Source organism: Protopterus annectens, chromosome 3.part0, assembly GCF_019279795.1.
Source record: "Protopterus annectens isolate FY-2018-M chromosome 3.part0, PAN1.0, whole genome shotgun sequence".
NCBI classification, from domain to species: Eukaryota; Metazoa; Chordata; order Ceratodontiformes; family Protopteridae; genus Protopterus; species Protopterus annectens.
The window spans coordinates 1892790922-1892817195 of record NC_056731.1 but is presented as its reverse complement, the minus strand read 5'-3'; the positions used below and the strand labels follow the sequence as shown (position 1 = coordinate 1892817195).

General features: G+C 42.9%; 1 protein-coding gene across 1 annotated transcript in view; it reads right to left on the bottom strand.

The window, feature by feature from the left end:
* PPP6R3 (protein phosphatase 6 regulatory subunit 3) overlaps positions 1-26274 on the bottom strand; it is a 3115682-nt gene that overhangs the window by 2178320 nt on the left and 911088 nt on the right. Inside the window, exon 8 of the mRNA XM_044065977.1 lies at positions 20186-20299. Within this exon, the coding sequence (XP_043921912.1) occupies positions 20186-20299 (114 nt within the window). The remainder of the gene's footprint in view (positions 1-20185; positions 20300-26274) is intronic.

Genomic DNA, 26274 nt, shown 5'->3' with positions numbered 1-26274 from the left:
CCTACAAGGTGCAGGAGAGTCTGAACCTGCATCTTGGCAATACATCCTCACAAAGTCTGTCAAGACCATAACATCCTAAGGACCTTTCTATGGGCAGAAAAGATTAAAGTTGGAAAGCACCCACGTCTTTGCCTAAAAAGATATCTATCTAATGAGCCATAAGTGATGTTACCATAATTTAGACTATGTACTGTGGGAATTACTTAAGAGCAATCCTGGCAGGGCAACAAAACATCAATCATCCAGATAAGAACATTCAAAAAAGATTCTTCTCTTCTCTTGCAAGGCTTCATCCATATAGCCAATACTTTGTGGGGAAAAAAAAACTCTGAATGCAGAAGAAAGCTCAAATGACAAAACACTATTGCAACAGATGATCACCTAGAAAGATCTGGAAGAGAATCTACTACACAAACGACAAATGATGAAATACCAGAATATCAACCATATCTATAATGGCATCCAGGTGTCCTATGGAAGCAAATGTAAAAACCGAAAAGGATAAACATCTTAAACCAAGCATATCAAACATTCTGATTAGAATGAGGTAGGAGCAAGGACCCCACCATTGTACCAAGAAAGGGACAGCCGGCCCTTCCAAGTAAACCCTCAACCAGCAAACATGTTTTTGCCCAAGAATATATGAGCTGCTGGATATGATCAAAATTAACCACATCTACAGGCCCCTGTTCCATTATGATTGTTTTCCAAACTGTTAAGAAATCAGAGAACTAGTCACGTTCAAGCCTTCTGCCAAGGAAGACCCAAGAACATAGTCAAAACTACCATATGACCATCAGCAGGGTCATTCTCCTGAACTTATCAAGGACAGGATACAGCAAGACAGTGTTGTGCTTCAAAAGGAAAGTAGGGCTCCTTGCTACCTAAATAGGAAGCTAAAGTTGGCCAGGCCCTTAAAAGCAAAACAGGTTAGTACGTGAGGGATTATAACTGCCTTCTAAAGCAGTGATGTCTACCTCCTCTTAAGGTGGTTAGCTTGCCCAGGATCTGTCCGGTAATCAAAAAGCCTCCCCATTAAAGTAGGAACCTAGGATCATATTTATGAGCTCCTCCTTGAGGGCAACCACAATAATGTCATCTTATGCAGTGTGTCCACATAAGCAAAATTACAGCAGGTCACAAGGCATTCCACTTTAAAATCTAAAGAAAGTGTCCCCAAAACGTCTTTCTGAGCCCAAACTCAAGAAATCTTTCAATCTTTTCAAGAACACTGGTGATTACAAGGGACTGAAATTTGGGAAGGTGAAATGAATATCCACAATGCAGTACAAAATTACTTCACCTGCCCAAAGCTGAATACTTCGTGTCCAGCAACAAGGTAGCAAACTACTGTAGTATCTGGGACTTCAAGTGGACTGAAAAACAGCATACATGAGTCGGCCAAAGAAGTTAAACAAGACACTCTGCCAACTCAGGCAGGGTTTGTAAAGGGCACAAAACTTTTTAGAGGTCAGTAGAGCAAGGTCAGGATGCCTCCAGACTGCTAAGATGTATCCCTGATGACTGTCTCCAAGGGCAGAATGATCATACAGCTCCTCACACTAACACTCATCAAGGCTATTATGGAGGTTATGTTGAGCTGTAACTCAAGGGCCTGACTGCTTCTCCAAAGAACATATCAACTGAAGTGCATGCAGAGGGAGGTGAGGGCTCATTACCTTTGCCTCTCTCAAAATCACCTCATAGCAGCCAGAGGAAGACAAGATCCCACATCCATAATCATCTGCTGATGTGACCACATATATTTCCAGAAGGCTAGTATGTGAATGATGCACTCAAGAGTGTTAAACAAAACAGATGTGGCACACAGTAATGGTGTGGCTCCCAGACAAGAGAATCTTACTCCGACCACATACCAAAAATCTGTTTGTTGTCCAGTCCTTGACATTTATCAAATCTCATTTCACTGAGGATCAAATGTTTGACCCATTTGACAGAATCACAACTAACCAAAATGTACAGAAGTGTACAAGGCAGTATGAGTTGCTAGAAAAGAGTTTTTAAACAATTATGCATGGACTGACAGTGCCTCATACAAGAAGATTTCTGTGTTTATCCACCAATACTGATTCACTGTACATGCTGCTTATTTATTTTTCCATGGTTGTGTAACTGTGGAGTTAGTATAAGTATATATAATTAAGGGGTTGGGAGGAGGGGCAAACGAACGACACTTGGGGGGAGCAGGGGAGGCAAAAACCATTGCACGTATGCTGTACTTTATTACGCAGTGTGTTTTCTATTAATCTGTGATTCAGTGAAATGAGTCTTCAAACAGGTTCAACCATTTGAGTTTTGATCAAATGGTAAGAATCCAAAGAAGCACCTTCATCTGGGACTGACCAGCCAGACTGGGTTTGGAGAAAAATCTGCAGATCCATAACGGGGAGATTTGAGGGTCCATTCTCAAGGATCCAATAGGCCACCCCGGAGCAAAAACCAACCAGAGGATGGGGAAGAAAACCTCCCTTCAGTCCACTAATAAATATGAAAATAAAATGAAATGGAAGATTGACACAGAGCCAAACCTTCACTAGCTAAGGACAGGCTTACCACCTTCAGAGACTGTGGATCCAAGTCTAATTATGGGCTTACCTTTTAGAGAGTAAAGCCATAACCTGCTCTCCAAATGTTAGTCCTTACACTGATGCCTATGTTTGGCACTGCGACTACATGGTGGACACTTTTGCTGGCATGCCCAATAAGAACTCTCACTAACTGCCAAATTGTTGACTGTCTGGTAGGCCAAATTCTTCTCCTTACATCACTGACTACAGGGTCTAGAACAGTGACATTTACAGCAGTTTTTCACATCATGCCCTTCCCTGATTCAATAAATGCAATGTAGTATGAATCTTGGTTTGTAATCTGATGAATATACAAACAGTGTGAATTACTTGATTGCCAGGACTGTGAGCCAAACCGTGCAAGTAACAAGAAAAAGGATTGGGAACTAAGTTACATATGCAGCAAGTGCTATGCATCAAAAATTTCAATGAAACAGATGCACAAAATCCCCTGAGCAAGCCATCTCCTAAGCTTTTTGACGATGGTGAAGACGCAACCTAAGATCAAGAAACACATAGTCCCTGATATTAGATATAGAGTCAGAAACACACACTTAAAGCACCATAACTAGGAAATTAAATATCAAAAATGAGAATCTCAGAAAAAGGTTTACTTAGACTAGCAAAAAATTGTAGCAAAATTCTTGTTAGGCTGATATAAAACACCTAAGCAGTACATCGCAATTGTTTTATTCTTTAAAGATTTAACAACTTCATTACAAACCTTCCTTCAAGACTCAAGGCTCAAGACTAAAACTGTAAAGTACTTCTTCAGTTTTCATGTAAAGAACACATTGAAAAAGATGACCTGATAAACATCAAAAATGGAAAAAAACAAAACAAAACAATAACAGGAAACCAGCAAGAAAGTAGTAAGCGAAATCCATGTCAACTTCCTCCAAACTATCACAGTAAGAGTGCTGCAAGAGGCCTACATGGTAATATTTTCCAAATCAAATGGTTTAACTTAGAAAAAGAAAAAAGGTACATAGTCACAGCTAAAAAAATAAAAAAGGGTCCTTTAAATATGAAACTACATAATACAAGGTATATTTTATCTAAATCAGTACATACATAGTGAATGAATATTTTTAACATCTATAATGGTATCAAAGAAACACTGAAGATGCACATAAGACTCCACCAGAACCGTACAAAATTATCACAATCCTTTCAATGTCAGACAATTTATCGTAGACAGTTATAGCTACGAAATGCTAACAAGTTTCATCATCTGGATGTACAGCAACAGCCTCTCCAGCTACTCTGCCTGTCACAAGAAGATATCCCCATGGTGCCTTTGTAGTTTTCGCATCCACAAAACGCCAACTTCATGACTGGATCACTGTTCAGTACTCTGTCAAACACCACAATGAACAAAACACTCTCATCCCTATCAAAAGGTGCCACTCTACAGCTGTATAAAAAAATGTAGCACTAACTTAAATATTTCTCTGGGTTCACAAGCAGATCACCTCCAAGCAGGCATCAGACAGACTACATTCCATAGTTTCTTGCACTACCAGTCTATAGAATGTCGGTCTTACAAGCTACGCTTCTCGAAAGTCAAGGGACCTTAAGCTCCCATAAAAATTTCTAGACCTAGAATATTACATCTGTAACTCTGTCTATTCCTGGAAACCAAGTTAAATATGTCAAATGATACTCCTGAAAAGTAAAAAATCATTCTGACTACATTAAGCACCTAAACTCTGAGCATCAAGCCAGAAGGTGGTCAACAACAGAGTGGTGACTAGACCAAGATCATGTCATATATGCAACATGATTTTACAAGCTTAGCCCCCCACCTTCAGAGAATCAAGTCTCGCGTTCTGTCCTAGCAGGTCAGGTAGGCTTCTTTCCTTATTCCAGGTCTATAACACACTGAACTGCACAGAAATTATCATTTGGGCACAATGAATAAGCTTCCTTTACTAAGTGCATGTAATGGGACAGAGAAAATTCAGTCAATGATAATTCAAATGATACTGGATGGAATATGCAAACAACTCCTTTTCCCCATTAGTCTGGTCAGCAGACAAAAGACTGAATCATCTTGTAAATATTACTATAAGTTATCTTCAGAAATACCTCTACTACTCACCGAAGATGGCATTCAAAGAACAGATGCATACACAATTTCTGGATTCCTTAATCGTAAAACAAGGAGATTTGGCTTTAGGTTACTGCAAGGCCAACAATTCTCACTGGCCCAGATGGAAGATACAGATATTCATTTCCAGTACATTTTTCAAAGACAAGGTTGTAAAATAGTACCAGAATCACCATATCCAAACAGTTTACAGATTATGTGCAAATACCACATTACTGGAGAAATTCAGTAGTATGCAGCATTGGCAATGTATGAAAAGTTTGTAGAACCACTTTAATCGTTGATTGCAAGGAAAACCTTCGGCAGACCACCACTGCACCACGATGCAACTGTTAAAACCACAAATTGAGTAAAACTGTAAAAGGCCGGAATAAAAATCGGTCCGATAAGCGCTTTCTGCTGATATAGCCTTCTTCAAATCACATGTGAATCCTGCTACAGATTCTATTTAAAACCAAGATGCCCAATCACAAATGTGGGATGGACCACATATGCAAATACAGATTCATAGCATTGATTGGAAGCATAGCAGCCAACTGCAGTTCTAGAAATTAGTCAACAGCCAGTAGTGAAGCATTCAGTGGTAACTTTCCTATTGGATAAGCTTCTTAGTTTTGGCCAATTGTTTTCTTGCAGTTTGTTTTGTTTCCATTGACAGCTTTAGCAGTTGTAACAGTGTTTATTTTACTGGTTGCTTGGTTTCTCTGTTACACTGCACATGGAGGAGAACTCATCCCTGAAAGTCAAAATGAAGGGCTCTAATTTATCTGGCTTTTTGGGTGAATCATCCAACCCCTCTATTACAACTGAACTTGAGTAATGCTGAGAATGCTGCACTGATGAACACCACCACAGCAACTATTTTTTATGTTGTCTTTCGTGAGGTGGAAAATTCTGCCCATTGTCTGAAGAGGTTACAATGGCAGCGATTCCATCTTGAAGCCTGCATTTTCCACAAAGTGATTCCAAGAGGGATGAGGGTTAAATGCCTTCCCTCCTATGGCAACACCTACCCAGAATAACTTGCTCAATGGCAAGCAATCAACTTGGAGACCAGCTACAGATATACGAATCTATTGATAGATTTTTTTTTAAACAGAAGTGGATAAAATAGCCACAAATATTAAACAAAAACAAATGGAGCTGGAAATTATGTACCTTGATGACTCCTGTCTACAGAAACTAGAGATGCTACAATTTAACCTCAATATATGTCCAGCTCAAAAAAATAAGTTATGTACTCACCATAACGTTCCATGTTGGAAGTCCATCTCATCCTTCTTTTTTTACATATGGGTTCGGTGCCGATCCTCTGCTCCGACATGGCTTATTTTTCAAGCTCGAAGACTCTTGGTTGGCTCGTGGCTAAGCAGGTATCCCATGGTGCACCAGTGCAATTCCCAGATCTTGTTTGCTGCTCACTAGCGATAGAAAGAGATCGAAAGGAACCCTTAACCAACAAACCAATACTAAAGGGTCGCCAACCAAGAAATTTATAACATTACCTCCAAATCTTCCAGGATGGGGGCAGGAGGGAGGGTTGGTAAAAATGAAGGGTGAGATGGACTACCAACATGGAACGTTATGGTGAGTACATAACTTCTTTATGTTAGGTAGTCCAATCTCACCTTCATTTTTACATATGGGACAGCGTCCCTAGCGCCTTATTCTTGGGTGGCTCATTGGAAGATACTTTTGAGCACCGTGGAGCCAAAGGATGCTCTACCCCTAGAAGCAAAATCCAACTTATAATGAGTAATATAGGTGTGAGGGGTAGCCCACGCACAGATATGATCAATTGGTACCCTGGCTTGGAAGGCTGCAGAGGTTGACAGAGATCTGGTAGAGTGAGCCTTGATCCTGTGGGGTAAGGGTCTGCCCTCCGAGCTGTAGATGAAAGCTATGCAACTCGAAATCCAGTTAGACAATGTCACCTTAGAAACTGGCAAACCCAATCTGGAATCAGAAAAGGAAATGAACTGGTCTGACTTCAGAAATTCTTTGGTCCATTGCAAATAGAAATGCAGCTGTCTGTGAACATCCAACTGTTGAAAACGGTATTCCGCTGCACTGCTATGACTGGGAAAAGACTGGGAGTTCAACTGACTGGTTCAATGTGGCAGAAGAACAAACTTTGGGAACAAACAAAGGATTGGTACGTAAAGAAACCCTGTCTTTATGAAAAGCTAAATAAGGTGGTTTAATAGACGGGGCATGTAGCTCAGAAACACGTCTGGCTGATGGAATAGCTACCAAAAACACAGTCTTCCAAGACAAGTACTTTAAGGAAGCTGAATGAGACGGTTCAAAAGGAGGAGATGTTAGTTTGGACAACACAAACTTTAAGTCCCAAGAAGCCACAGGTTCTTGTAAAGGTGGTCTCAGCAAGGTGGCTCCTCTCAAGAAGGTTTTAAATAACTTATGCGACATAAGGTTAACATTTGGAGATCCCAAATAAAAATGTGAAATAGCCGATTGTACTTTGATGGTGGCTGCGGCAGACCCCTGATGAAAAAGCTCCGAAAGGAATTCCAGAATTACGGGAATGGGAGCAGTGCAAGGATCCACTTTCATTTTCTGTGCCCAAATAGAAAACCTTTTCCACTTACTGTCATACAGCCTTCTGGTTGATGGTTTGTGTGAGGATAAAAGAATATGGGACACTGATGATGAAACATCATGAAGCCTGACTGGAGATGGAACTGTTCAGCCAAGCTGTCAATTTGGGGGTGTGGAGAGAGGGGTGTAGCGAACCAGACAAATGGGTCAATAAATCTGGAACTGGGTTCAGGATTGTCCAGGAGAAGAGGCTCGAGGAAGGGAAACCAGATCTGACGAGGCCAGTAAGGAATAATGAGGATCAACCTGCTTCCCAGTCGATTGGCTTTCTGTATCACTTTGGGGATAACAGGGAATGGAGGGAAGGCATAGAGAAGTCCCGTGGGCCAATCGTGTACCACAGCGTCTCTGGGGGCTTCCTCCGAAGGGGGAATTAGGGAAAAATAACTGCTGCACTAGGCATTGACTGGACTGGCAAAAAGGTCGCAGCAAGGGTGTCCCTATTTTAGGAAAATCTGTTCCACTATTTCCCATTTCAGAGATCACTCGTGGGGCAGCAGGATTGCCTGGCTCAGCTTGTCGGCTATCACGTTGGTTGTCCCAGGAATGTGCGTTGCCTCCAGAAAGCGCTGGAAGAAATTGCCCATTCCCAAACTCACATGGCCTCTCAAGGTCCTGAGGTCCAATATTGGAATCCAGTCTCCGGTCCGTTTTGGGACAAAAAAGAACCTGGAGTAAGTTCCGGATCCTATCTGGTCTGCTGGCATGGGCTGGATGACTCTTTTTGAGAGCAACTTGTTGATCTCCACAGTTGCCTGATCCCTGTGATTGGGTGGAACATCTGGGATCTTCTTGGGAACAAACAGTGGAAGGGAAAAGGGTATGATATAGCCTCTGGTAACAATTTTATTTTATTATTTATTTTCAGTTTGATTACCGGGGAAGTCCACTGGGCCAAGAAGTGCCCATTTTCAGTGGAAGCCCAGGGAGAAAAGCTCCGTAGGCAGTACAATCAAGGTTACATGATGCTAGAGGTAAAATACAAGAGAAATATCCAAACAGTCAGGAAGATGCGAATGCATAATATACAACGTAAGACAGTGCAATACATTTTTTTTTTTTTTTTTGAGGCAATTGGATATTTACAATATTTACATACTTAAAGTCAACTGAAAGTCAGCTAAATCTATTTTGGAGGAATAGAAATGAAATATGAGAGTAGATTGGTGCAGGAGTATAGAGAGCTTAGTGGATAAAATCCCTAGAATTTATATAGGGTGAAAGCAAAAACATTTCCATTTGGATGATAGGTGTAAGAAAAGTTGGGTCTTGAAGGATTCCGTGTTAGGTATAGTCCTAAGTGATGGAGGGAGAGAGTTCCATTTTTTACCTAGAGAGAAGGAGAGTAGAAGCTGGCCACCGGGATGTTTGGGTTTGAGAATGGAGATTAGGTTTTGGTTCATACTAGGCTATCTGCCCTAGGGCATTTATAAGCCTAGCCAGAATGTGTTTGGCTTTCGCCACCCATTTTAAATTTATTTTGCTATGCCCTTTTTCGAGGTTAGTATACCATGCCTCTATCTAACAGTGACACAGAAGTGATACCCGGGATAAACCTACGATCTCCCATCCACTCATCAAGATTCCTCTTGAAGAGAGTCAATGAGGGACTCTGCCTAACCTGGACTGGGATTTTATTCCAGAGTGAAGGGAGCCTCTGGGTTATGAATCTGTCCCTCCAGCATGTCCTATTTATTTCAGTGCTGAGGTTCAAGTCTCTCGAGCGCGTAGCTCGATGGGATTTGGATTTTCTGAGGTGCAGCATGTCCATTAATTCGGGTTGGACATGGCTTTATACGTCAGGCACAGATCTCCTCTGAACAGGCGGTATGCCACTGAGTAGAGCTGGAGTTTCTTTAACCGGGCAGCATATGGCATCTGTTTGAGCCCTTTGATCCTCTTGGTGAGGTACTTTTGGGGTCTTTCCAGTTGCTGCAGGTGTCTGGTAAGGTACATCCCAAAAGGGGCATTGTACTCAATTATGGGCCTGATGAGGGATGAGTAAAGAGGCACAATGACCTCCCCTGATCTAGATGTGAATCCCTTCATGATTAGGTGGGCTATATAAAATGTTTTTCTAACCACTTTGGCCACGTGGTTGTCAAATGAGAGATTGCTATCAACTTGGTGTTCAGATCTCAGAAATCTGTTTGGGATGTATGGGGGAAGGATGTTAGTTAAGGCTGGGCATTTATCTGGGTAGAATATTAATTTGTGAGCGGTGGTTAGTTGGGAGATAGTCTACGTGGTTAGGGAGTTCTAACCAGTTCAGAGATTGTAGGGTAAAGGCAGTGGTGAGTTGAGGTTTTGGATTTAGTGGCAAATTTAGAGATCTTATTATAGCAAACCAAGTTTTGGCGTGTTGGAAGCTGGCAGATTAGTTAGAAGAGGGGCTCCATATAGTAGAGAGGGTAGGAGGTAGGTGATTGCCAAGGTATGCCTAGAGGAGTTTGAAAGAAAATAATTATTCCTGTAGAGCATACCTAACTTTTGGTGGGTTTTCTTTAAGTTTTCTTGTATGTGGAGATCGAATTTGACGCGTTCATCTATGATAATGTCAAGGAGTTTTGCGGAAGGGACCACTTCTATAGCAGTGTTGGTTTGGCTTAGGACATTGAAAGCGTTTTTGTCAGGTCGGGAGGAAAATTAGTATTTTAGATTTACTGGAGTTGAGGGAGAGATGGTTTTGGTGCATCCAGTTCTCTGTAGTGGAAAAAGCTATTTGTGTTTTAGTCAGTAGTTCAGAAATGCAGAAATGTTGGAGGCAGCACAAACTAAGGTAGAGTCATCAGCGTATTGGATGACTGTAGTGTCAGGGATGACAGTATGAAGGTTAGTTATAAAGATGTTGAAAAGCATGGGACCGAGGATGGACCCCTGAGGTAGTGTAGGCAAGAAGGAAGAGGTAGAGTCCTTCCATCTGACAGCCTGAGATCTGTCAGAAAGGTAACTGGAAAACCAGGATAGAGTATTAGGGGAGAGATTAAGGTTGGCGAGATGAAAGAGAAGGCGTGTATGGGAGATTGTGTCAAAGGCTTTAGAAAGATCTAGCAGTACTGTGGATACAAGAAGTCCAGAATCTCGGGCTTGATTAATAGTTTCTAGGAAGGATAGTAGGGCAGTTATGGTGCTGTGGCCAGGAGGGAAGCCATGTTGGGTGGGTGTAAGTAAAAGATTCTGAGTTAAGTAGGGCAAAAGTTGGTGGTGGACACATTTTTCTAGAATTTTAGATATTGGAGAGAGTAGGGCAATGGGGCGGAAGTTAGAAATGGTGGTGTTTTTACCTCCTTTGTGAACAGGTAGAATGTAGGCTGAACGCCAAAGTTTGGGTACGTATGACTCTTAAGAATCTGTTAATCAGGATACTAATTGGGAGAGCAATAACTTCGGCTGCGCATTTGAGGAAGGAGGGGGGAATGTTGTCAGGGGCATTAGAGCATGGCTTTAGTTTAGATAAGAGCTTTTTTATAAAAATTGTGGAAACTGGTTTGAGCTGGAACATAAAGGGACAGTTATTAGGGTTGTTGGGAGTAGAGTTGAGGGAGTTGGGTGGACTATTGTCTGGAAATGTTTTGGTTAGCTTAGCTATAGATTCTGTAAAGAAAGTGTTTAAGTGAGAGCTCAGCTCCCTGTCAGTTAAACTAGGGTCAGGGCAGGGGTTATTCCTTGACCCTGGATGGAGAAGAGAGTTAACAGATTTCCAGAATTGTTTTGAGTTCTTATTATTATTGGACTGAAGTTTATTGAAGTAGTTTTTCCTTGTCCAAGGTGATTATTTTGTTTTACTTGGTTGCGGAGTTGGGTATATTGGAGCAAGGCAGTAGACATTTTATTTTTCTGAAAAAGCTTCCAGGATTTGTCTCTGAGACGTATGGTTTGTTTAGTCCCTTTGGTCAGCCAAGGAGCAGAATTGGCTTTGATTCGTTTGTTTCTTAGGGGGGCTAGGGAGTTAAGAGTATTTAGGAAGATAGAGTTAAAATGCTCTACAGCGTTGTCAAGGGGGAGAGTGTTTAGGATTTGCCAGTTAATTTGTTTAAAAAATGTTTGAGAAAATTGTGGGGTTGAAGTTGCTAAGGTTATGAGTTTGAATGTAATGATGTTGGTATTGGGAGGACTTAGTTGAGCAATGAATGAAGGCAGGGAGATGGTCACTGAAGGTGTCGGGGATAGCGCCAGAGAGTGATTTTGTTTGGATGGGAGACTAAAATCCAATCTATGATGGACCCTGGGGGGTGGTGGTTGTTAGGACGGGTTGTAGAATGGATTACTTGGGTGAAGTTGTAAAGGTTAATGGCTAGGGAGGGGGAAGGTGTGTTGATTTTTTTCCGGTCAATATTGACGTCACCTAGAATAAAGGTTTCATATTTTATTTCAGTTGAGGCCCAGTGGAGAATATTCTCAAGGGTGGAGATATTATCGAGATATATAAGGAAATAATGCAGATATTATGTTTATTTAATCGGAGGAGACTTGCTGTTATTTCAGTATTTTTGAATTGTGGGGTTGGGATTTGAAGAGGGATTAGGGAGAGAAGGTTAGAGTAGATTAGGGCAGAGCCTCCACCTTTTTTATTTAATCGGTCACTCCTGAGGATGTGGAAACCTGGAGGTAAGATTTCAGAATCAGTAATATGAGGTTTTAGCCAGGTTTCAGAGATGGCTAAAGATGTCAGGTTGGTTGTGATTGATCCAAGCATGTACATGGTGAATTTTGTTGTTAAGGCTCTGGGCATTGATAGTGAAGACCTTAAGAGTGCTGAGAGGAAGCAGGAGAAGAAGGGGAAGGGGTGAAAGGCTTATTTGAAGTAGGGGAAGAAAGGGAAGTTGTTTGTACTGAGGGAGGGGCCAGGGTTAGGATGCATGTCTCCAGATAAGGCTAGGACATTACAGGTGATAACTTTTAGCCTTTTATGTTTGGATAGTAAGAAGTTGGGGTTAACGGAAATTTAAGAGAGAAGATTTTTGTAGAGGTGGAGAAAAGTTTGGGATGGAAAAGGTGCAGTAGGTTGGGTGGGATAAGGGAGGGGGATATGGAGTGGAAGTGAGAGAGTAGAAGAGGTTGTGGGTGAGTGTAAGGGATAGTTTGAGTAGAAGGTAGGTATGGGGGAACTTTTGAGGAGTAAGTAGCCGCCTGATAGAGAGGAATTAGTAAGATGAGAAGGGAGCAGGGGAGTCGGGAAGTAAAGAGGATTTGGGAAGGCATGTTTAGAATGGGTGGGGTAATGAAGGGAGAAATAAGAAAGGAAGAAGTAAGCTAGTTGAGGAGAGAAGGTAAAGAAGTAGAAGGGAGATATAAATTTGTAGACAGGAGAGGGGGAGATTAAGTGTAGTGAGATGTGGGAGGAGTAAGAGTGGGTGGGGAAATATGGGGGGGTTGAGATTCGTTAATTGATGTAGGAATGAGGGCTAATAGTAAGTTGACTATGGCTGGTTAATAAAAATGGTGGCAGGAGTATGTGAGGGATAATTGAAGAGGTGCTGGGGGCGGGTGAGATTTTGAGGCAGGGGAGTGGAGCGGGAAGAGCCAGAGGAGGAGAAAGTGAGGAAGACAATCAGTAAAGAGTGATAGCCAGAAGGTAAGTTTTGCAGAGATGTGTAATATGTACAAAGATTTACAGAGAGGTGGAGTAGTGGGTAGATGTATAGATGAAAGACAGTGGGAGAAGGTAAGAGACTTCAAAAATGGATAGAGAAGGACTGTTTATAATGCGAAGAGTGGATAGGTAATCCTCGGACAGTAGTGAGGGAGAGAGCAGAGGAAAAGATGTCAAAGGGTTGTTTTAGGGGAGATGAGGAAGGAGAGGGCAAAGTAGTGGGGACAGCAAGAAGGTAGAGGAGCGCCACCTAGTGGTCAGTCAGTCTAATGCAGTAGAGACCCCAGGGAGAGATATCAGGTAAAGGGAGGAAGGAGCTATCGTGGTTCAGGATAGGGGGTAAAAGCAGCAAAGAAGAGGGAGTTGTGGCTGCTGGCTAGCCTGGCAGGGAAGCACACTGCGGCCTAGTAGAAATCAAATTAAATATTACAAAGTGTTACAGTAGTACACATACTTTCTTGTAATCCTTGCTGTGAGTAGCACTCAGGGAGCAGTATGGCCTTTCAGTTTTGGATTAAGTGTCCGTTTTAGCCGGTTCATGCCAACTCTTTGTACCCACTTGTCTTGGGTTATATTTAGCCAGGCTTCTGGATACAGAGAGATGCGACCCCTGACTGGCCCGAGAGAAACGCAGTCAGGCCCCACATCAGGAGCGCTGATAAGGCCGCCCTTGCTGATATTGCGGACCGGCCCTGCCTCTAGGGCGATGTCTACCATTTCCTCCTCCTCTGCCTCTGGAGGAGGATTCACTCTGTGTCTGGAAAGGCCCTCTGGGACTTTTTGAACCACATCTAACCTCCCCCCTTTGACCTTTGGGGTATGGTTGAGAGGGGATGGTAAAACGGACTCCCACGGCAGAGTCTTTCCTTCCTTTTCACACAGAGTGAATGCATCTTTCACCTTGGTACCAAACAAGGAGGAACCATCAAATGGGGCGTTGGTGAAGGTGGACTTGAACGGCTCTGCAAAATTACACAAGGGCATCCAGGAGTGGCGCCTAAGGGCAACTCCTGAACCCGCTGCTCTGCTCGCTCCATCAGCCGCATGAGATATGAGCCGCATGGAGGAGTTAACTACGGAATTTAAGATGGACAACTGAGCAGAGATCCTATCCGGGATTCCCCTCAGGACAAGCACCCTGTATGGAATCTCGTAACTCCTTGAGGAGATCCCTCTGCAATCTCGTGAAATGTGTAAGATAGTTCAGGGATCAAAGTGTAAAGACCACTGAACTAAATACGTGCTTCCCAAATCTATCCATCTGTCGCGACTCCTTGTTTGGCGGATGTACAGAGGAAGAAGTCTCCGCCAACTCCTTCTTCATGGCTGCCGCCACCACTATGGCATATACGGGAACGCCCTTAGACAAGAATTATTTTCCAGGAGGGGCAGACAGGAACTTATTTGGTCTTCTAGGTACTGGCTCCACAGCATCGGGAGTATCCCACACCCTCCGACTAACCAGATCCATTAGCTTGTCGAAAGATGGAGACAACCAAGAGGCAGAGGGTTGAGACCCGAAAGCCTTAAGGTACACTGACTCATCAGAAGGGTTGACAGTGGGCCAGTTGCACCTCTGTTTAAGGATCTCTAGAATGTCCACAAAGGAGACATCATCAGAGGATGCCTTAAGGGACCCCTACGACTCATCGAGGTCAGTGTCCGATGTCCGAGACTCATCCTGGGAGCCAATATGCTTCCTCTTGCATACTCTTCCGTGGGGGCTCCTCAAAAGGGCCTTCTGGGGATGTCCCAGAAGAGTGGGGGTCACCAGCCAGTGGCTCCTGAGGCTGTGGGTCTCTGCTATCTCCGGAGAGAGTAGGGACTGAGACTGAAGTGGGAGCCCTGGGGGCAAGAGTGCTTGTACCACTGGCAGCGGCTGTACATTGTGACAGCACACTCCTTATCACCTCAAAAGCATATCTCTCCAGCACCGAAGACCGTCCCCACTCTGAAGAGACAAAGGACGGTGCTGGAGCCAGAGTCATCTGCTCAGAGACAGATGCACGGTCCGAGCTCACCCTGGCGGATGCACTGAGAGGAAGGCTCGGAGCTGATAGATTCAAAACCTCCCCCTCTGCGCCGACAGAAGAACTTCGGTCACTGGACACAACGGACGAAGCTGAACGTGTCAAAGCTGAGCTTGGCTCCAATGCAACAGCAAGGGGAGCAGGAACAGAGGGTTCCTCCATTGGTAACAAGCACTCCGGCTCTGAAAAAAACAACATGGCTCGGAGGAGGAATCACGGATAGAGACAAGACTGGTTCGAGTGGCTCCAGAGCTGATTGGGTCGGAGCCAACAAATTTAGGCAGGGAAGACTACTTAAGGAGTCTCAGTACTACCCTCTCCACATCTTCCGGAAGACTCCTGGAAGATAAGGTTGGGGATCTCGACCTAGCAGGCACTGGAGATTTGACCATCAAAGAGACCGGTAGGGACTCTACAGACCGGCTCTGAGAAGCAGAGTCAACTAATTTTGCAAGGATTCAGCAGTAGGCACCGAAGTATCTGTGACCGACTCCGAAACCACAGTGCTCTCCTTTGGCTCCGAAGACTGAAGAGTCGAGGAGGCAGGTTTTATTAATTTGGCAGGTGGCTCCGAAACACTAGCTGGTGAAGGCCTTTTTGAACTTTTAGATTTTGAGTCAGATCTTGACTTCTAAGACTTAGACGAAGAAGCCGAAGAGGCAGACAAAGCTTCCTCGAAGGTTGGCTTCAAAAGACCCCTGGGTATCAGTTTGTTCTTTCTTTCCTGCAACACCCTAGGAGAGAAAGCATGACAGAACAAACATGATTCTTGCAAATGGATTGCTCCCAAACAGTAGACATAGCTACTGTGGCAAACGGTCAGAGACATTTTCTGGGAGCACTTCATACATTTTTTAAACCCAGAAGGTTTGTCCTCTTTGTTATCCTTACACACTGCAACCCACAAGCAATCAGAGGAAAAGAAAGAGAGAAAGAAAATAACTGACGACTAGGTCCTCTAAAACAGGCCTAGCCCGGCAGACGAATTACACAAGGACTAGGTCCTCTAAGTTAAATGGGCCTAGCCTGGTGTAAGATAGAAAACTAGATTTTCCACTAGACAGATTCAGTCACACAGGAGAATATTTTAAATAAAATACAGTGGAAGCAACACGAGGACTAGGTCCTCTAAGTTAAACGGGCCTAGCCCTGTGAAAAATCGGGTCTTCTAATTCAAGCAAACCAAGAAAGCACAACACACACACATGCTCAAGGGCAGCAAATTAACTATAAGAAATTAAGACTTTAGAGGGTCCCCGCTAAAGACCTCCAGTAAACAATAATCGCTTGACAGGAAATAATCAATAGGAGCCCCTACTGATTAAAAACAGCGAACTCGCCAAACTAATTCTCTAGACAAGAAAAACACAAGTGCATCTAACTACTGAAATACAGGAGACTACTATACTAGTCACACAAGGCAGTTTAGGTAAATCCTAACTGTAAATAACAGGAAAAAAAGGCGAAACCGCCAAAACTAACCATTTAAAGCGCAACTGCACCTAACTACTGGTACACAGGATGCCACTAATAACGTCACACAACAACCACAAGACAATAAAGTTAAAGTCCTATAATGTATATATTCAATAACTATGCAAGAGATACTAGAATAATGAAAATTTGCAAAAACTTAGCCAGTGCCAAGAGAAGCACATCCAAACTCGTCGACGTGGCATACGAGATCTGGGGATTGCACTGGTGCACCATGGGATACCTGCTTAGCCATGAGCCAACCAGAAGTCTTCGAGTTTGAAAATCGGCCGATGAAGGTGTGGCTGAACTACCTAACATGAATAGAAAGCGAAGAAACTGAGTCGTGACTTTAAAGATTTCAAGAGAGGCCACATCTTTGAGTGGCCCAGAGATGATAGATGACCTACTGAAAGAGAGAAACCATGAACAAAGGAAACTCAGTGTAGCCGTGAATAATGTAAACTGTGTGGCAAATGCACTTGATGATGATGATACTTCTCCTGATAGATTAGCCACTGAGGCTACTGGCATAGATCTATATGAAGCTGGCCTGAGCCATATCTCTCAGACTTCATCGATGTCAGAGTATAATTCTAACATCTCGTTAAAAGCAAGTACTAGACCAAAAGAAGGAGCGGTCCACATATCCATCAACTGGACTCTACTGTTTTTTGTTAAACAGTTCCACTGGAACCCCAGAATGCAGAGCTAGGAAAGGAAATGGAAAAAAAATTATGTAGACTTAGTTTTCAATCTCGCTCAATTAACATTACGTCCTAAACATATATCCTTGCTTACCAAGGGTCTGTGTTTTATACCAGCACTATCATCTGGTTTGAATGAATTTGTTACAGACTTAAGGCTATTTGGAAGAAATATCACCCTCAGTTCAGTTTTTGGATCAGGGGATGATCAACCCATGACTTGTTATAAAAAACAGAGCCTTTTCACACCTGTAAACCACCCTACAATAGACTTATTTACAAATCTCTGTGAAACTGAGTTAGCCAAGTCAAGAGGAAATGGCAACGGGCAAGGAGGCTTCTACAATATAACACGAAAGGAACAGGATGCCCTCAAGGAGCTTAGAGAAAGAGAAGACCTGGTTATTAAACCGGATGACAAAGGAGGAGGTACTGTGGTAATGGACTCGGAATGGTATACAAGGAAGATGAATCTGATGTGTGATATGCAGACTTGCAAGAAATTAGAAAAGAAGTTGACAGGATGATTAACAGCTTTAACAGTCGCTTATATGAGCTACTCATGGAAAGACAGATAAACAAAGATTTATATGATTTTTTTTTTTTTTTTTTTAAAGTAATCCACCCCATCATACCAGCCATTAGTGGACTTTCTAAGATCCACAAGGACCCTATAGATCTCCCGCTACGGCCTATAGTGGCAGGAAGAGGGTGGATAACGGAACCTCTGTCGATGTACATTGACAAAGAGTTTAAAAAAGTCCTACCGCAAGCCACCATGGTGCTCAAGGATACAGGTAGCTTCCTGACCTCAGAAATAAGGTTAAGGATATGAAGGACTTACTATTGGTAAAGCTGGACATCAATAGTTTATTCACGGTTATTCCGAATCAATTCGGTATTGAAACTATCCATCTGTTCCTCAGACACCTAGGTATCTCTATGGACCCCATAACCCCTGTTGGAACTGGTGCTAGAAAATAACATCCTTATGTATGGGCAGGAGCTTTACCTGCAGATATGGGGGGTTGCCATGGGCAACCCCTGTGTTAACAGTTATTCAAATCTAGTATTAGTCCAGTGGGAGAAAGAGAAGGTGGTATGTGATTCCAACCCTTGGCATAAACACATACTCTATTATGGACGTTTTGTAGATGATATTTTTATTTTATGGAAAAGGGATGCCAACTGATTTCTTTTACTGACTATCTGAACAATACCACTAATTTTTTTTGTATTTACAGTCAATTACTCCAAAGAAGTTATTGATTTTCTTGATGTAAAGGTGATGCTGCATCCAGAAACCGGCATACAAACCTGCCTCCATAGGAAGGGCACCTGGAGGATCCACTACCTACATCGACAGAGTATGCATCACGTTTATGCATGTCAGAGGTTGACTTTGTAAAAGAATGTGGCAAATTGCACCATAGATTTACATGCAAGGGGCTACAAAGAGTCGGATCTAAAGTTGACCACTGACCTTAAGAATGAGAAGCCTTAAGGGCAGTCCTTACTACACTGAACAATTGACCATTCCATCCTCTAGTGAACATAAGAACAGTAATTCACAACTTAAATGTCTTTTGACGTATAGTACTAATAATAAACAAGTGCATGACACCATATTGGCCTATATTGACTACTGATGAGAGGATTAAAAATATTGTAGGGGAGACACCCAGGTTCTCGTACAAGAACAAACGGAACATAAAAAAGCACCTTATGTAATAAAGATGGCTTTGGTCACCAGACACCCTTGGTAAGAAAAGGCACTTTCAGATGCCATCATTGTAAAGCTTGTACTCACATTGACAGCAGCAACACTTTCATTCACCCAATCTCCAATAGTAACTATGTTTTTGATGTATTTGCAAATTGTACTACTCAACATCTTGCCACTCATGAAGAGCTTTCTATGTAGAAAAAACTGATCAGCACCTTAAGCATCAGATTCTACATCATATGAGAAACATAAGGAAAGCGGATTTAAACAATGCGCTTGCTATGCACATTGTTCATAATCCAACATATGTTTACATTTAAAGTCTTGGAATGTATTCAACCTAGCCTAAAAGAAGGTGATATAGAGAGAATCGGACAGAAATTAGAGAAATAAACTGGATTATTAATTTAAGAGCACATTGTCCTCCAGGCTTAAAGAGTCTAGTGCCATTAAGACCCATCTTAAAAGCAAGGAAGCTAAGGATTGGGCCCTGAGAAGGCTATGCAACTTAGAAAGTTTATTTATGATGATGCAGTGTTTCTTTCTTAGTGCTGCTACAAAGCTTCCAGCAGCTGTATTTGCTGCCTCTGCTACTACCAATTGTCTCACACACTTTGTTGCCATGGCAATGAGCCACAAGAGGATGATTGGACTCAATGAGTCCTATAGTAACCTATCACCACAGGGATACATGTTTAAGAAAACAATTGGTCAAAACTAAGTAGCTTATCCAACAGGAAACTTACCACTGTATGCTTCACTACTGGCTGATGACTAATTTATAAAACTGCAGTTGGCTGCTATGCTTCCAATCAATACTAAGACTATAAATCTGCATTTGCATATGTGGTCCATCCCAAATTTGTGATTGGGCATCTGGGTGTTAAATAAAATCTGTAGCAGGATTCACATAAGATCTGAAAAAGGCTGTATCAGCCGAAAGCTCTTATTGGACAGATTTTTATTCCTGCATTTTACAGTTTTACTTAATAAATTTGTGGTTTAAACAGTTGCATTGCGTTGCCGTGGTGGTCTGCCGAAGGTTTTCCTTGCAGTTTGTTTTGTTTCCATTGGCAGCTTTAGCAGTTGCAACAGTGTTTATTTTACTTTAATTGTTAAAGGACTACTTCATAAGGCATTTCTAAAATCAAACCTAAATTCTACTCAAATGACAAAAGTAAACTGGACAATCAAATAAGGCTACATACCAATCAGCAAAATTAAAAATAAGGTCTGTTGTAGCAGACAGATGTTAAACAGTTGCTAAACAACAAAGATATCTACAAAAATAAATCAGAATTTATTTAAATCATGAGTAAAAAGCTACACTACTTACACTGGTCTCCGCGTTTCGAGTACAGTCACCAAAATCTGAACTGCACTAATTATCGCAGATTCATTTCTCTCCAGATCGAAAATATTGGACAGCAGTCGTTCAATGTTTTCTTGTCTACAGTAACAGAATCAGTTAAACAAATCAATAAATATTTGTAGCAAAGCTGCATTCATTATAAACATTAGCTCTGCTTAGGGAGATGCATTTCTTTGATCCATTATGATTCAGGAAGGAAAAGGGTTGATTAAGTTGAGACAAAAAAAGCCAAAGCAGTTAAACGTCCACACTTCATAGAAAAAGTAGTTATGTACTCACCATAACGTTCCATGTTTGTAGTCCATCTCGCCCTTCATTCTTACATATGGGTTTGGAGCCGATCCTATGCTCCGACTTGGCCTACTACAAAGCTCAAAGTCTCTTAGTTGGCTCGTGGCTAGGTAGGTATCCCACAGTGCACTAGTACAATCCCCACATCTTGTTTGCTGCTAAACTATAGAAAGACAGAACTAAGGTTATCCAGAAAGAACAATAATGAAAGGTCTCCACCCTACCAAGGCACGACTAGCCTGCCTTCAGATCCTTCCAGGACGGGGGTAGGTTCGTAAAAATGATGGGCGAGAGGGACTACAAACATGGAACGTTATGGTGAGTACATAACCACTTCATGTTCTGTAGTCCTATCTCACCTTCATTCTTACATATGGGACAGCATCCCTAGCATCTTATTCTTGGGTGGCTCACAGGAAAATACTCCCAAGTACCATGGAACCAAAAGAGGCTCTACCCCTACAGGTCAGGTCCAATTTGTAATGAGTAATAAAGGTATGAGGGGTAGCCCAAGTTGCTGCTGCACAGACAGTGTCAACTGGAACCTTGGCTTGGAAGGCAGCAGATGTAGACTGGGATCGTGTAGAATGAGCCTTTATCTTGAATGGTAGGGTTTTTCCATTGGAGGAGTAAATGAAGGAAATACAGCTCGAAATCCAACTAGCTAGGGTCACTTTAGAGACTAGCAGACCTATTCGAGATTCAGAAAAGGATATGAACAATTGGTCTGACTTTCTAAGTTCCTTAGTCCTGTGAAGGTAGAACCATAAAGTACAGTTGTGTACCTACCATAAATGTAGATGTTAGAGTGTATTCACTGTTGCAGTCATTACTCTTTTGTTATCCTGCTGACAGGCTACCCGCAGTCGGCCTGAATTCCAAAGTCCTGGTCCGGCGTCGGTTGCTGTCGCCTCTTCCGTGATGTCAGTGCGCCAGGGGTATAAAAGATGCAGCAGACGCCATTTTCTTCAGTTTTTCTTGCCCCAGATGTCAGGTGCCCCCAAAATGGTACGCTAAAAATTCTGCTCATAAAAAAGCATGCACTAACAAACATTACCTTCATCCACAAGCAAATACACCACATAGGTTGTATAGAAAAGAGAAGTACAGATAAGTCCCAGCAATGAAAGGGGGATAGTGGGAGGGTAACCTGGACTGCAACAGTGAATACACTCGAACATCTACATTTATGGTAGGTAAACAACTGTACTATGTTCATCGAGTTTCACTGTTGCAGTCATTACACTTGGGTTGAATCCCAAAGCTGAGGTTGGGTGGCTGGGTCTAAATAGAATTAGGAGTGGCTATGAGGCCCTGCAGAACTGCAGTGGCAAAGCCTGCTCTGGATTTAGAGTAAAGAGGTAAGTGGTAGTGCTTTGTAAAAGTGTGCACTGAAGTCCAAGTTGCAGCCTCCAAAATATCCTTGGTTGGTACTCCTCTGAGGAAGGCTGCTGAAGTGGCTGCTGCTCTGGTTGAATGTGGCCTATTGCCCCTTAGGCACTGATTTGCCATGTTGTGAATAGCAAAAACGAATACAGTGGCCTATCCATTTTGAAATAGTCTGCTTTGAAATAGCTTTTCCTTGCGATCCTGCAGCATATGCCACTAAGAGTTGCTCAGTCTTTCTGAAAACTTTAGTTTTGTCCAAGTAAAAGCATAGCTGTCTGTGTATGTCCAAAGAATGTAGAAGTCTCTCCCCCTTACTCTGTGGGTTTGGATAAAAGGTAGGCAAATGAATGGTTTGGTTAAGAGCCACACTGGACACTACCCTAGGCATAAATGTTGTGTTTATTCTTAGAGAAACCCTGTCCGGATGGAAAATAATAAAAGGTTCCACAGCCATTAGTGCCTGTAACTCTGAGATTTCTTGCTGAAGTTATTGCTAAGAGCAGAGCTGTTTTCTGCAAGTATTTTATCTTAGCTGTATTGCCTGGCTCAAAAGGAGGCAGTGTGTGCTTTTCCAAGACAAAATTGAAGTCCCATGCAGGTACTGGAGCTCTCCTTGGAGGTCTTATGTTTTTGGCCCCTCTGAGATACTGCCTTAGCAGTGGATGTGAAAAAATAGGTGGGTCCGTATTGTAATGAGATGAAATGGCAGAGGCATGGATCTTAATTGATGAGAAGGATAGGCCTTTGTCCAGCATCTCAGTTAGGTATTGTAAAATCTGAGGAATATTTGGTAGAAGCGTGTCCATTCCTTGTGCCTGGTTCCAAGCACAGAATCTCTTCCATTTCTCTGCATAAGATTTTCTGATGCTGGGCCTCCTGGCCTCCAAAATAACATCCATAACTGCTTTAGAGAGAGGTGTGTTCTGAATGGTTACATTATCCGCCATGCAGCCAGATTTACGGTTCTCAGTTGGCTGTGCAGGATTGGATTGTTTTGTTGGGTCAGCAAATGAGGAATTTGAGGGAATGTCCAGGCTAGGCCTTGAGAAAAGCTCTTTAGGATTGGGTACCAGTGCTGGCGTGGCCAGTCTGGGGCAATCAGTATCATTTTTGGCTTCTCTTGTTCGACCTTTAGGAGTACCTTGGGGAGGAGAGGCAGTGGAGGAAAAGCATATACTGTAAGGGTTTTCCAGCTGAATGATAGGGCATCCACTTTCCATGCTTGTTTGTGATAAGTCCTTATGCAGAATCTCTAACTGGCAGTTGGGAGGGGAGGCAAATAGATCTATGTCTGGGCATCCCCATTTCCCTGTTACGATGCGGAAGATTTGTGGATCTAGTTTCCACTCGTGAGGATCCATGAGGTTTCTGCTTAGTTCGTCTGCCAGAGTATTGGTCTTTCCTGGCAGGAATTGTGCTTGCAGGTGTACTTGATAAGTCAATGCTGTGTTCCACAAAGTCATGGCTTGTCTGCAGAGGGGGTAGGAATGTGTGCCTCCTTGCTTGTTTATGTACCACATGACTGTAGTATTGTCTGTCTTTATCAGCAGTTGTCCTGGATGAAGTAGATCCTTGAAGGCTGTCAGGGCATTCTGTACAGCTAGCATCTCTTTTTGATTGATATGAAGATGCATTTGGCTTGCGGGCCATGTGCCCTGAATACATTTTCCTGCCATGTGGGCCCTCCAGGCATAATCTGATGCATCTGTTAGTGTCTGTCTGGCTGTGGGTAAAGTAAATAGCTGTCCCTTGTTGTGGTGACAGGCCTGTGCCCCCCATCGAAACTCCTGTTGCAGGCAGAGAATGAGGGTAATTAATGTTTCCAGGCTGTGAGAATGTTGAGTCCAAACACTTTTTAGATACCATTGTAGTTTCCTCATATGCAGTCTTGCATATGGAATTAGTAGAATGCAGGATGCCATGAAGCCCAAAGCCCAAAGCCTGCAGAATTTTTCTTGCAGATAACTGTGTCTTTGTTGCCATCATTTAGAAGTAAGAAGTCAGTTGCCTTTGTTTGTCTGGCATGAGATAAGCTATCTGGGCAGTTGTATTTAAGCTTGCACCCAGGAATATTATCTCTTGAGAAAGTACCAGTTTTGATTTCTTTTCGTTCACTGTGTAGCCTAGGCAAATTAGTAATCTTTTTACAAACACCAGGTGCTTCAGTAGAATGTCCTTGTTCTCTGCTTATAAAAGGCAGTCGTCCAAGTAGGGATATATTTGTATTCCTCTTTGTCTGCAAAATGCAATTACTGGTGCCAGGCATTTTGTGAAGACTCTGGGCGCAGTAGATAAGCCAAAGGGCAGTGCAGAGACTTGGTAGTGCATTGAGCCAGCTATGAATCTGAGGTATCTTCTGCAAGATTGTCTGATTGGGACATGCAGGTATGCCTCTTTGAGGTCCAAAGTTACAAGCCAAGCCTTCTTGCCTAGCATGGGCAGAAGCTGTGGAGAGTCAACATTTAGAATTTTGGAACGTCCAGAAAAGTGTTTAGAATAGACAGGTCCAGTATTTGTCTCCAAGATTTGTCCTTTCTGGGTACCAAGAAAAGTCTTGAGTAAAATCCTTGTCCCTGCTCTTGCTGTGGTACTCTAATAGCCCTCATGTCCATGAGGGATGAAACTTGCTTTTGTGCCTCTGCCCATTGATTGTGTGGCAGGTCTGGCATACCTTTTGTCTTTGGAAGGGTGTGAAAGTGGAACCTGTAGCCCTGAGACACTATATTCAAGACCCATTTGTCTTGGGTGATCATGTGCCAATTTTGTGGAAGAAGTGCTAGTTTTCCCCCCAAGGGTGCTGCCAAAAGATAAGTGTTTGGCACTGGCAGAAGAAAGTCATTGGGACTGTTTCCTGTATGGCTCGGATTAGTCTTCTCCGCTTTTGGAGGTAGAAGCACCCCATTGTTTAGGCCTGTATGAGCCTTGGGGCTGGGATCTGTCTCTAGGGCGTCTGTACCTGCCTCTTTGTGGCCTGTCTGACACTAGAAAGGACCAATTCTTAGAAGGCCAGTTCCTGCTAAATCTGGGTGGCTACACCTGTAGGAAATCCTTAACTGTCTGCATAGATTTTGCTTTATCCTCCATTTTCTTCAACACCTCTTCTGCCTTAACACCAAACAAAGCATCATGCTGTAATGGAGCATCCAATAATTTTGCTTTAACATTATCAGGCAGATTCTGTTCCTTTAACCAAGCATGCCTTCTAATGACAGAACCCATGACAGCGGCCCTGCAAGAGGCCTCCAGTGAATCAAAACCACATTGCAAAGTATGCTTTCCCACTTGTTCAGCTGCATGCAATAAATCCTGCATTTCTTTGTTATCAGAACATTCAGAATTTGTCAACATTTTCTGTTTTAGCAGTGACATTAAGTATTGCTGATATTTAAGCATATGAAACTGACAATTTAAAGCCCTTACAGCCAAGGTAACAGAAGTGTAAACTTTTTTCCCCCACCTGTCCAGTGCCCTAGAATCCCTATCAGAGGGGACAGGGTTTTTTGCAGTGGAAGCCTTGACCCCTTTGGGACCCTGAGATATAGTTTCTGGGTCAGCAGCAGGGTTTTGATATAGAAATTTATGAGAGTCTGGAACCCGGTAGTATCTGTCTGGCTTAACAGGTGCAGGGGGTAAAAAGTCAGCAGACAGGCCGGACTCTGAAAATACATCTACAATGTCCAGAACAGGTGGAATAGCAAGAGGTCAGTGATGAGGTAGTAAAAGAAAGTCTCTGAGCCTTTTCTTAGATTCTGAGTAATCCTGGCTCTCCCAGTGAAAATGCTCCCTCATGGTATGCAGGGTTTCTCCAAAAGAATAATCCTCAGGAGGAGAGGCTGAGGGAATAGATTCCTCAGCATCAGAATCCTCATAGGGAGGAAGAGAGTATCCCTGTTCAGAAGAGGAGTCAGAGGAAATGGAAACCTGATCAGAAGAGTCATATTGTGTCTCTTGCCTAGGCCTCTTATCAGGAGGGGGATGGGAACCCCTGAACAAAGTAATTAGGTCTTCGGCCATTTTAAGCATCTGTTTCTCAGGCATGGAAGTCTGTCCAGGAGAATGCTGTACTTGTTTCTTTGTCTTCAGAGCTGTTTTAGTCTTTGCCTTTGAAGTCGAGGTTTGCTTGACATATAACTGTGTAGGTCTGAAAACACCCTCAGAGGCCGATGCCTGCTCAGCATCACCGGACCCATCTGAGGGAATAGTTTCCAAGTGTCCAATACCTCGAGTATCCAGAGGCCTAGTCGGCTCCACATGGGAGTCAGAAGCGGCCTGTGGCTCTGAGGTAGTAGGCGTCAGAGGCTGTGAAAGTGCCTCACTGAGAACCGGCGACTGGCCTAGCAGAGGCCTCGTAGTCGGTTTTGGACCTCAGATGC